General features: G+C 34.2%; 3 protein-coding genes and 1 pseudogene across 9 annotated transcripts in view; 2 read left to right on the forward strand and 2 right to left on the reverse strand.

The window, feature by feature from the left end:
* LOC126723075 (malate dehydrogenase, cytoplasmic-like) overlaps positions 1-13,086 on the reverse strand; it is a 98,326-nt gene that overhangs the window by 80,742 nt on the left and 4,498 nt on the right. For 2 of the 3 annotated variants that reach the window (XM_050426334.1, XM_050426331.1), the window contains exon 2: positions 11,622-11,711. The gene's annotated coding sequence lies outside the window, so the exon portion shown is untranslated. Of the gene's footprint in view, positions 1-11,621; positions 11,712-11,835; positions 11,962-13,086 lie in introns of those variants that run through there. The other variant, XM_050426332.1, reaches the window with a different exon arrangement.
* LOC126723073 (3-hydroxyisobutyryl-CoA hydrolase-like protein 1, mitochondrial) overlaps positions 1-13,086 on the forward strand; it is a 56,033-nt gene that overhangs the window by 25,983 nt on the left and 16,964 nt on the right. For 2 of the 5 annotated variants that reach the window (XM_050426324.1, XM_050426323.1), the window contains exon 1: positions 12,984-13,008. The exons of 2 other annotated variants lie outside the window; for them this stretch is intronic. In XM_050426324.1, the coding sequence (XP_050282281.1) occupies positions 13,006-13,008 (3 nt within the window). In that variant the 5' untranslated portion in view covers positions 12,984-13,005. Of the gene's footprint in view, positions 1-5,262; positions 5,316-12,983; positions 13,009-13,086 lie in introns of those variants that run through there. One more of the 5 variants, XM_050426322.1, reaches the window with a different exon arrangement.
* Positions 2,055-5,332, forward strand: LOC126722229 (putative receptor-like protein kinase At3g47110). Its single transcript, XM_050425386.1, has 4 exons — positions 2,055-3,147; positions 3,295-3,465; positions 3,594-4,736; positions 4,914-5,332. Exons 1-4 carry the CDS (start codon positions 2,055-2,057, stop codon positions 5,330-5,332), a joined length of 2,826 nt encoding a protein of 941 aa, XP_050281343.1.
* On the reverse strand, positions 5,766-11,562 carry LOC126723082 (malate dehydrogenase, cytoplasmic-like; annotated as a pseudogene).

Here is a 13,086-nt window from a genome sequence, read left to right on the forward strand (position 1 = left end):
AAAGAAAAAAGAAAAAAAAAGAGAGGTAAATACTCTCTTTCACAATTTTTCTTTTCTTTCTTTTGCTGAATTTTTTATTGTTTCTTAACCCTCAAGTTGATGAAATTTTATTTATTTATTTATAATTCTACTATGTGTTGATACGTTTTAGTGTTATATTTTTTAAGTCTCCTCTTTTCCTCTTATAATTTATGTTGATCTTAGTTTGGATTAGTATTTAGTTATTTTGAAAATGAATATTTAAGTTTATATTCAAACAAAATCTACATGGTAACATATTTGAATGTGCCTGCATATTGTGTTAGTAATAATTTTGTGGTGAGTTTTGATTATCATGATAATCTCCTTAATTAAGAGAAGAAGAAATTTGTATAATATATTTGAAATTTTGAAAGTTTAGTTTTACAAAAAAAACAAATTAGGAAAACTTAATGCACTATAATAGTGGTTAAAGAATATGGACCACCTTTGAAAAAATATCAATCAAACACACCCAAATATAAAATAATAGAATGTTATATTTGTGGAAATAGAGCGATGGAAAATAGTTGTAGAAATTGTTTTATTTTTACTGGGAACAAATTTTCTTCAACAAATTTCAAAAAGCAAATTACACATTATATTACGTTCTTGACATCAGTAACATAAACCTTTAGTCACTCAGTTATTTGACTTAACGCTCTGTTATGATCAAGTCGTGTTAGGCACGTGCTGTTTTTCTCTAGGATTGAAGGAGCAAATTCTTTCAAGATGAGAGCATTGGTGTTTGCAGGGTTGGCAACAACTAGCACTTGCATAACAAAGCAATGGAAGGGCATCAACGTAGGAAACAACATTCTTCTCAAATAAAAAAAAAAAGAAAAGAAAAAGAACACACTTGGGAAACAATATTAATTCAAAAAATTAGCTGCATAACAGTGAAGATTAAAATAAAAAAAATAAAAAATAAAAAGAACTCTTTAAATATTTCAATCTTTCAACATTTGTAATTGTTAGAAATCTGACAATATGATTGATTATGAATAAGTTGGAAACAGACATATAGGAAATCTGGTTTTCACTGAATATGTTCGTTAATGAGTTGGAAACTATTATTGTCCCAAAAACTTAAGTTTTTGTAAAGAGATTATGTGAGCTTATTGGGCTTGCTATAAGGTGCGGTTTCCCCAAGTGCTTGACCGCACCTCACCAGTGGAATAGTAAAACACAGAAGGTGCGGTGCAAGATACCGGTTCAATGCGGTTAGTTCGATGCATTCCTCAATTTTCTCAGAATCCAAACACAGAATTTAACACTCCCAAACCACAACATAATCATTAGATAACCCAAATATTCTGCATAAAAAAAAAAAAATACATGAAAGAAAACAAAAACAAAAATGCACAAATTCACAATCTCTCTAAAAAATATACCATTTCAAATCACAAAAAAAAAAATAAATAAAAAATAAAAAAAAAATAAAACCTAAACTAAGCCTAAGTCATAAAAGATGAAACAAAACTATCAAAGGAAAATAGATTAACAAACCTGATAGAACAAGGGGGAGGGGAGAGGGTGAAACTCCAAGAACAAAGCATCAAGCAGTAGAGAATGGTCACAGACTGAGAACCAGTGGTGGAGGCTGAAGAGGGAGGAGAGGCGGAGATGCTTGGGTAAGAGAGATACGAAACTGATTGGGACGGGGATAAAAAAAAAGGGTTTATAAAACGACAACGTTACAAGTTTTTTTTTTTTTTTTTTTTTTAATCTAATACCAAAACGACGTCGTTTTGGAACTGATATTAAAATTAATATCAGGCTCAAACGGCGTCGTTTTGGTATTGTAGAGTTAAAATTTAAAAACCCTACGTCTGTGTCTCATTCTCTCTAGCGCCGTTTCCCCTTCTTCCTCATCCTTCTTTCCTTACCTCTCTCAAACTCTCACTTTCTTTCTCTCTACCGAAAGTCTCAAACGACGTCTTTATAAATTATACAGCATATAAATATAAATACTCCGGTCAGTTCTTGTGTATGTCAGTATCTCTCTCTGAAGAAAGCTAATTTCTTCCTACAAGATGGATCATCTGCTTATGAATACACGACCACTCTTCTCACTAACCTACCATGCCATCTTTCTTCTGTTCCTCTCTTTATCCATCTCTGAATTTTCCTCAGCTACCACACTTTCAAACGAAACTGATAAACTTGCACTGCTCGAATTCAAGTCCCACATAGATAGCCCTCTGGCTTCTTGGAATGACTCTTTCCATTTCTGCCATTGGGTTGGGGTCACTTGTGGCAACAAACACCAAAGAGTCATCGGTTTGGACCTAAAAAACAATAAGTTGGTAGGCACCATATCACCCCACATTGGAAATCTTTCTTTCCTTCGATCCCTCAACTTTGCAAGTAACTCTTTCCATGGTGGAATTCCCTCAGAAGTTGGTTACTTGACCAGGCTTCGAAATTTGAACCTGAGTTATAATCCAATATTGGGAGGGGAAATTCCAGCCAATCTTTCTCACTGTTCCGACCTACAGTATCTTGATCTCCAGTACAACGATTTAGTACAAGGAATCCCTTCAGAACTTGGCTTTTTGTCAAAACTTCAGATACTAATTCTTGACAACAATCGTTTAAGTGGAAGGTTCCCACCTTCTCTGGGGAACCTGTCCTCTCTCCAAAATCTTTCGTTTGCAGATAACAATTTGGAGGGAGAAATCCCAAATACAGTAGCCCAAATGAAAAGCTTGACATCTTTTATTGTATCAGGAAATCATCTTTCTGGTGTGTTTCCACCTTCCTTATACAATTTATCATTGCTCACACGTATTGCCTTGACTGATAACAACTTCACTGGTAACCTCAGCCCCGACTTGGGCATTGCTCTTCAAAATCTGCAGATACTTTGGATAGGAGGAAACCAATTTACAGGAAAAATTCCAGTTTCATTGTCCAATGCATCAGACATTCAAGGGCTTGAAATCTTAGAAAATCAATTTACAGGAACCATACCTATGAGTTTTGGTAATCTACGAAATCTTCAATGGTTTGGTGCTTATTCTAATCTTCTTGGAAATAACTCAGTTGATGATTTGAGTTTTCTGAGTTCTTTGAACAATTGCAGCCAGTTACACGTTCTGGATGTTAGCTATAACCAGCTTGGAGGTGAGTTGCCTAACTCCATAACAAAACTCTCAATCCAATTATTATGGCTCGGGCTAGGTGGCAATTCAATTGGTGGGAGCATACCTACACGAATATCAAATCTTGTTAGGTTAACTGAACTTGACCTGGGATCTAACTTGCTAACAGGGAATATTCCATCTTCAATTGGAAAGCTCACAAACTTGAACGCGTTGTACTTGGGTGAAAACAAATTGACTGGGGTGATCCCGTCTTCCGTTGGCAACATGACTCAATTACTATATCTCTCCTTGTTCAATAACAGCTTAGAAGGGAGCATAACCACTAGTCTTGGAAGGTGTAGCCACCTGCAAGAGGTATACCTTGACCATAATAAATTAAATGGCACCATACCCAAGCAACTTTTGGCCTTCCTCTAGTCCAAATTGATGTGTCTCATAACTTCTTGATCGGTTTTTTACCACCAGATTTTGGAAACTTGAAACTTCTTGTTGCACTATATGTTTCATACAACAAATTTTCCAAAGAGATTCCAGCCCAGCTAGGGGACTGTTTGGCCTTAGAAACACTTGATATGCAAGGCAACTCCTTTGAAGGAACCATTCCCAACCTAAGTAAGTTAAAAGGTATTCAATATCTTGATCTTTCCCACAACAACTTGTCCGGCCAAATCGCAAGCTATATGGCTAATTTTCCGGTGTTGCAAACTTTAAACCTGTCTTTCAACAATCTTGAGGGAGATGTACCTGTAAAAGGGGTCTTCAAAAATGCTAGTGCAGTTGAAGTCAAAGGCAACACTGGTCTTTGTGGGGGGATCCAAGAGCTGCATTTGCCTGCATGCTCCATTCAAAGATCCAAGAAACACAAAAAGCATTTTGCTTTTAAATTGATACTGGCAATAAGCATTGCAGCTGCTTTCTGCTTGACATTGTTTTCTTTGATGGCTCTTTCCCGGTTGAAAAAGTCGAAGAAAAAAAGCCTTTCCATTTCCACCGTTGGACCCTCCTACCAAAAGATCTCTTATAAAGAATTACACAACGCAACTGATGGATTCTCTTTGGAGAATTTGATTGGTTCAGGTAATTTTGGTAGTGTCTATAAAGGAAAACTTGGTCCAGATGAAACACATGTTGCAGTCAAGGTACTCAATCTTCAAAAGCAAGGAGCTTCCAAGAGTTTCATTGCTGAATGTGAAGCCTTGAGGAACATCCGGCATCGAAACCTCGTTAAGATTCTGACTGCTTGTTCGAGTATTGATTTTAAGGGCAATGATTTTAAAGCTTTAGTATATGAGTTCATGCCAAATGGAAGCTTGGAGATGCAGTTACATCCTGAAGATGGGCTCAAGCAATTGAGAAGTTTAAATCTTCTTCAAAGAATCAACATTGCTATAGACGTGGCTTCGGCTTTGCTTTATCTTCATCATCATTGCCAAACCCCTATTATTCATTGTGATCTAAAGCCAAGCAATATTCTTCTCGATGATGATATGATTGCTCATATAAGTGATTTTGGTTTGGCTAGACTCCTTTCGAAATCTGGGAAGGAAGCTTTTCTAAATCAATTAAGCTCAGCAGGGATTAAGGGAACTGTTGGATATGCTGCTCCAGGTAATGTATCATGATTTCACTCAATTGTAAAAGTATTAACGTATAATGAATGCATCAATAATCAAAACAAGGATGCCCCGTATAGAATATTTATATACAAACTTCACCAAATCACTAGTTTAATAGCATTGAGTAAGAATTGTTCTTAGTGTATGAAAGTGCTCTAAATTTTTACAGAGTATGGAATGGGTAGTCAACTTTCAACTAATGGGGATGTGTACAGCTTTGGGATCCTCTTATTGGAGATGTTAACTGGAAGAAGACCCACTGATAAACTATTCAAAGATGACCTGAACCTTCACAACTTTGTTAAGTTGGCATTGCCGGGACGAGTGATGGAGATTGTGGACCATTCAATTTTCAACAAAGCAGGAGAAAATGATAACATGGTTTCAAGTTGGAGTGACTGGACAAGTGGACAGACTGAATGCTTGATATCGGTCTTTCAGATTGGACTTGCATGTTCAGCACAATCTCCTATAGACAGAATGGACATGAACAGAGTAGCTCTAGAATTGCTTTCAATTAAAAGGAAAATTCCTTTGGAAGCTTCACGTTACAGGCAAAGCCCAAGAATAGGTATCCACAATAGTTAATTAGGTTTTTATATTTATTTAGTTATTCTATAGTCAAGGGTATTTTAGTAATTATCTAATTGTTGGGTATGGACTGGGTTTTCTTCTATTAATAACTAAGTCTTATTTAATTTATGGGTTTATATGCATGGTTTTTTGTTTAATTCAATTAGTAAGTTGTCATGTACAGATAATATTGTAATTATTTATGTAAGATGATTTTGAAGAATATTGTACATATATTATAGCATAATGGTAAGTGAATTCAAATTCTTAGTCATATGACCTATAATAATTTAGTTTTTTTTTTAGTACTTTATAAATTTGATGTTTTTTTTAGAACTTATGAAATAATATAAAGTCAATGTACACTTATGAGTAATAACATGGAACTAATTATTGGATTTGGAGAGGTGCTTGGTGAACTAGTCTACATTTTTGCCAACACATGAAATAAGATAAATCAGGACACATCTTGTTCTGTCATTGTTCCAAAGCTTATAAGTGACTGATAAAATTTGTACATAAAGTTAGGATGGAAATTGGAAATCCCTTTTTTGTTTTCATGTATTATCAAGTCTTCTTCATTATTCTCCAGGGAAGATGGTTCTATTGTTAGTTGAGGCATGAATGGGCCATTTCTTTTTCGTCAATGAGGTCTTTTGCTGTTGCATCCATCATTGCCCTTGAGAACTCTTCGATCTTGAGCCCTGCCAATGCGTAAGCAAGTTCCAAACAATGAGTGCACTGAAATAGTCTCATGCAAGTAGTATTAAAACATTTGGACCATTTTTCACAACATTTTGGAATATATAACATGCTAACTGCTAACACAAAAGTATAGTAGGCTATCATAATTATTACTATTCATTCATGAATCCTCGATTGTATTACTCTTAGCCCTCGTTTTATATCATCGTTGATTACTTATTAGTAACTGGGAGTTCTGAGCTTTGTGCTTTTCATTGTTATAGACTTATAGTCCATATATTCAAAATATATATCCTTGCTCTCTTCAACAACTACCTTTGCTTTGAAACCATTATTTAGATCTAAGACATAATTGACAAACAGAATATATTCCTCTATGCAGATTATAGGGAAAAAATTGCTGAATAGACTATTTCCAGCAAAATATTAGGCGCATGGAATGCGTTCAAACTTATTTAGTTAGTTAGACTCTTTTTGAAAGTCGAGTTTGGCAAACTTGACTTTGGGCTGGAAAGCAAACACTATAGTGGCGTTTTTTTAGTGCCTATAGCAACGTTTCTAGAAAACGCCACTATAGGGTACCTATAGTGGCGTTTTTGACAAACGCCACTATAATGTTCGCTTTCCAGTCCAAAGTCAAGTTTGCCAAACTCGACTTTCAAAAAGAGTCCAACTAACTAAATAAGTTTGAACGCATTCCATGCGGCTAATATTTTGCTGGAAATAATCTATTCAGCAATTTTTGCCCAGATTATAGTGATTTGTAGCTTCAAAAACATTAGCAGTTCAACTCTTGAAGAAAGAAGTAACATTTACAACATATAGAAGCCACAAAACTTACCCTTCACAATTGACCATTTTCCTTTCTCACATTTAACAGGAAAAGAGTAAATAATATCCTTTGGGTTCCCATAAGAACCATCAGAATACACTCCCATGGAAACCCACGTTCCCTGAATTACAAAGCCAAAGGAAAATTTACAAAAGATAATAATAATTTAAAATATATATATATATATATATATGAAAGCAAATAAGTTATGCATGATCAAATGCTATTTGAGATGAAAGATAATCAACCTTGGGAGTCCCGAGAGCCCAATCACGCATATGATCACAAGCAGCACTTGCAGCAGACAATGCACTTGATACTTTCCAAGCCTTGATAATGGCTGCGCCACGCTGCTGTACAGTGTTGATGAACTCATTTTTTAACCTATGACAGACAAAATTTAAATAAATAAATAACAGAAAGGGAAGCAAAGTAAATAGCCTGACAAGGATGCATAGAGATGTGAAGATGGTCAACATAACTATGTTGTTGAAGACCTTGCAAAGAGTTGCAACCTAAATATTCAACATGCACCCAAATGTACCCAACACCAACCTAAAACTTTGGAGTTCAATAACTTTTCAAAAATATAAAGCCAGGTCCTAATATAGAAGGACTGATGTGGGTAGTTTTAGGGCTTAAATGTGTAAATTTCACATCTTTTTCTGTCTACACCAACTGGTGCAAATGCTCTAATAGGGTGCAAGACAAATTTAAGAATACGTTTGTTTTTTGATGAGGACAAACTCAGGTATAAAAATTGTTACCACCTACACCCTAAAGATTGGGATCCCTGGGTTAGGAAAATGGCATGTAGGTACTAATTGACAGTGCACCCCAAGCTATTGCTTAAAAGAAGCATGGTAATCTAAGGAGAGCTATAAATTCATTGGAGCAATTTTGTCTTCATAGATGATCAATTACTATTTATCTTGAGGGGTGGGATAGCTGCAATTACTAGAATCCATAATTTAAAAAAAAAAAAAAATTGTTAAACAACTAAATTCACCATTTCCTAAGAGCTTAATCTTTTAGGACAAATAGTATCATGGTATGTAGGTGGTCTAAATTTGGAGGATTGAACCTTATGCCTGCTCTACCTCCCATTTAAATACTTAAAGGTACTTTATCAACCTATGTCTCCAAATAATATAAACATGTGAAAGTGGCAAAAAATAAAAATGTTGGATATTTTGAGATACCAATGATCGTCAGTATCAAGTTCTTTGATTGGTCTCTCTCCATTTGTGGTGGTGACAGTCGCATGATTGGTGTCCGGATATTGAGTTGAAGAGTGATTGCCCTAGATGATTACATTCTTGACATCAGTAACATAAACCTTTAGTCTCTCAGCTATTTGACTTAATGCTCTGTTATGATCAAGTCACGTTAAGCATGTGATGTTTTTCTCTGGGATTGAAGGAGCAAATTCTTTCAAGATGAGAGCATTGGTGTTTGCAGGGTTGGCAACAACTAGCACCTGCATAATAAAGCAGTGAAAGGGCATCAACGTAGGAAACAATATTTTTCTCAAAAAAAAAAAGGGAAGAAAAAAAGAAGAAAACACTTGGGAAACAATATTAATTCAAAAAATTAGCTGCATAAAAGTGAAGATTAAAAAAAAAAAAAAAGAACTCTTTAAAGATTTCAATCTTTCAACATTTGTAATTGTTAGAAATCTGACAATACGATTGGTTATAAATTTGTTGGAAACAGACAAATAGGAAATCTGGTTTTCACTGAATATGTTCATTAAAAAGTTGGAAACTAGACTCGAAAATGCACAATTATGTTGTCAATGGTAGCACATAGAGACACAAGATTTGAGAGGATCAAAAGAAACAAACATAAATATTTAGAGTATTAAGGATTTTCTTGAATGGTGCATTTTCATGGCAGCTTCTTGTTCTTCCATTTTTAGAGGTAGTGAGGGGGCTGGAGAACTAGTAATTCGGATACACATACTTCTTCAATCTAGATAGAAAGGACAAACACTGCTCCCTGATGACTGAAAGATTTTCTTTCTAGGGAAATACTACATTTCATGCAATATAGAGAATGTCTGATCAATTATTCTTATGATGTAAAGGGACTCTAGATTAGGTAGCTTAGCAATCTTACTAATTTGAGCACAAATGTCCCTCCGGGATGTAACTTAAAATAGTAACATTAACCAAGATATAGACATTCAGATTGTATCAATTACCAAAGCAGGTAATGGTCAGAGGACATGCCAAAAGGCATGCTACAAAGCCATTACAACTAATAGAAGCAACAGACCATGCCAAAGAGTATGGACAGGAAATGATAGCGAGGCAAGGAATGTACTTGGACATATTATCACAAGCTAATAATAATGGAACATGATGCTAAGATCATTAGTTTTATTGATTCACTAATTTTTATCATGGCCTAGAGGGAATCTAGTAATAGGTGGTGCAGGAGCAGGACGACCAGTTTTTAATGGGAATGTGTTTTTGGGAAGTAAAATAAAAACAAACAGGATAAAACCCATTAATCAACGCCAAGACGTGGAGAAAGGGATAAAACCCAAGAATTAGCACTTAAAGACAGCTTTGAGTTAGTACCAAGCAAAGTAACAAAGATATGCTTGTATTCAACACGAAGCATTGGAAGTAAAAATTCCAACAAATTTTAAGATCAACCTGTCTACTGTAGTGAAATTAAATTAAAGAAGGAAGGGAAATAACTTCACAATCAAGTAAGAAAAGGAAATACTTCATAAAAATTTTCGTTAAATACAAAATAAATAAATAATTAAAATCCTAAAAAAAGTCTCAGATCCATTAGCATCAATCTTATCCAATGAATTCAATCAGCATCAATAGAACCAATATGTCTCCTCTTTTTAAACTTCAAAACATCTCAGAATGTCCAGTTCCATGACTTTTAATTTTTAAAGTAAATGGAGCCATATATACAAAAAATACAAATCAATGTAAATGTGAACTGATAATATTCCAAACCGAGTGTGGTAGTGTGGGTGTCCCTAGAATCTTAAATCTACACACTCAAGTGAATTTATGGGGTCACCTTGCAATCCGAAGCAGCATGCTCCTCCAAGGCCGAAGCCTGTTCCTTGTAAATAGGCACATTCTTAGACATCATATCCTTCCTTTCCATACCTTCCTTCCAGGGGAATCCACCAAGCATAATAGCAATATTGACATCTTTACAAGCTTCAGTGACGTCCGTGGTAGCATGCACCTCTATTGAACCATGTTCATGACAATTTAAGAAACCTCAGGGAGAGTATAGTTCTATTAACCTAGAGTTAACTCTCAAGATAAGAGACATACCTTTCAGAAGAGAGAAGGTAGAATCAAGCAATTCCATTTTTACCCCATTCAAGGCTTCAGCTACCGGTGCGATATCAAGCAAGTGCAGAATCACAGGCTGATCAGGACCCAGCATGATTCCCCTTGCAATCATTGGAGCAATGGCATAACCTATTTGCCCTGTTGAACAAAATCAAAATTTTGAGCCACAGATACACAAGCTATATATTATCATGTCTAGAAGAAAGAATACCAAACCTATAGAATTGAAAATCAAATGCACTTGCTCCTTTACATAATGACAATAGTCATCTTGATATAAATCAAGCTTTTTTTTTTTCAATTCTCATTCTTTCCAACTATTTCAAAAAGACTACAATGTATAAGATGATACAATGATTATTTCAACAACAAAACAGTTACAATTTTTAGGATTTCTTTAGATTATCGACAGAAATCAAAAATGGCAGTCAAACTCATCTTTCAAGAAAACCACAGCTTTAAACAGTTTCAGTAAGAATTACATCATAGAACAGCAATGCAGGAAGTCATAAACTGAATAGAAAACAAGATTTTCAAATTAAGTTAAGGATAAATTTGAAGAAAAATAATTAAAATACTTTTTTGTAGATAATTTTTAACAAAAATTGAGACAAAAATTCATGAAAAATTGGATGATGATTTTAACATATTTATAAAAACAAAGCAACAAATTCCATGAATTTCACTTATTAACAATTGGGATCAGTTTTGACTTTAACTCCCATGAAGGAGAAACCTGCTAAATTAGCATTTGCCTTAATAGTTTAAGCAGGTAGGAAATATTAAATTTTATCATTTAACCATTGATTCTAACAAAACCAATGAATGATATCTATATGAGCTAAAGATACCATAATGAGGAAACCAAAAAATAACAAGTATCCACAGGCATACAAGCAAATTTAGATTAAGCAATCATACAAAATTGGAAATTTTGGGGTTTATCATTTGGAGAACATTCATATTTGTCAATTTGAATGAAAATTTAGATGATTGTTTCATAAATTCAGCAAAAATAAATATATAATAATATAAAGGCATTCAAATTTCTAATGTTGAGTTTCATGATGATAACAAGACAATCAAATATTCTAGAAAGGACCAAGAAAAACCAAATAGACTGTCAGGTTGAGCTAGCATGCCTATAGCACCAGTGACCAATACTTTCATTGGTTCCTTCTCCATCTTCATGGAGCCCCACATGTATGTAATAAGCTTCCAAGAGAAAGCAATAGTTAACAAAACAACAAGACCATTTTGAAGCAATACAAGATACTCCATTTTCTCAAAAACCAAACTAATCAATAAACAGTTCCTTTTAGATTTCTTCTCAAAACTATCCAACCTTCTAACATATATACACATATGTATGATGCATCAAAATACAAAAATATATGAACAAAAAAAACAGAATATTAAAAGAAACTTGTACAACAAGGCATTAATTTCAAATGCCAAAACAACTTGCATAAGAGATGCACAAGTATAAGAGATCTCCTCAATCAAAGAAAAGAACCTATTTGTTTGTTTTCCAATCAAACTAAGGAAAAAGATATGGATATTATAGAATTAAGTTATGAAACTTCCATTGAATGCAACATCCACTTCTAACCACCCAAGCTAAATGGTTGTGCTTTGACTTTGTTGAGAGGATTGCTTTCTTTATCATATAATATAAAATTCATAATGAAGAATAAGAAAATATATCACTATTGAAAATCATAGTGTTATTTTCCCACATGTTCTATTCTAAGCTTCCAAAGCAAAAGAGTTAATATTGAAACTAAAGTCATACGATGAGAAAAGTATGGTACCAATTACAAAAATGTGTCACCATGCTCGTCATTTTGAATACTCTTTCCCCCCCCCCCCCCCCCTTTTTTGCGTTTTCCTTAAATTACTTCCAAAAAGTTTGAGATATATATGTATCATATTTGGAGATGGGAATATAGTGAGGAAGGGAGAGGTGGGGTTTCACATGGGTTCTACAAAGTTGTTGAGAAAAGGAGATGTTTAAACTTTGTCTTTGGCTTGCTATTGGGACTGGGGATCAAAGGGAGATTAGGACTATACCCTTTAAAAACTAAAATTATTGTTGTTACAAATAGGCAAATTTCACAACTTTTTTACAATCAATTGAGATGGTAGATTGTGATTAATGTAATCACTTTCATTGTTGGGACTATTATTGGCATTATTTTTAATGTATAGTAATTCACAATCTGTCACTTCAATAGCAATTATGAAAAAAAAGATCGAAAAATTTATTGCGTAACAAGACTTACTGATTAATATATATTGCTAATTTCTGCAAAATAGATTGTAACTTAATAACTTTTTTTTTCACAATTTAAGTTGTTAATTGAACAAATATCTGTCATTAGCATTACTATTAGTATGCAATATGCACTAATCACAAGATATCACCTTAAAAATGATGAAAAATTTTATTTATCTCCCTTAACTTATTAATATATTATAATATATAACTGTTAATTACATTTTTATCTCAGTTTTTTTTTATAGGATTTTGATTATCTCAATTTTTACCCACCTTTTTTAGGCACTAATTAAAAGTAAAGGACTAATTCCGTGTCATCAAAGTCCTCGTTTCCTCAACCAATACCACACAAGAACTCTTTTCTCTTCCGGACATTGCTATTACCAATGAACTTGACAACCAACTTAGTTTCAAGATTACCCTTTTGTCTACTCACTGTCTCTCTCTGCAGGTATTGGTTCAGGGAAAAGCTTGGTCTAGAACAGCGGTTCTGAACAGGCCCTCTATGCTCAACTGTCTTAGTACTGCAATGGTATGTGTTCTCACTGGATGATACTTTTGTTCGTCTGTGTACGTCTTTTTGGCTATTGGGATGTCACCCGATGTGTAA

This window comes from Quercus robur, chromosome 4 (genome assembly GCF_932294415.1).
Source record: "Quercus robur chromosome 4, dhQueRobu3.1, whole genome shotgun sequence".
NCBI classification, from domain to species: domain Eukaryota; kingdom Viridiplantae; phylum Streptophyta; class Magnoliopsida; order Fagales; family Fagaceae; genus Quercus; species Quercus robur.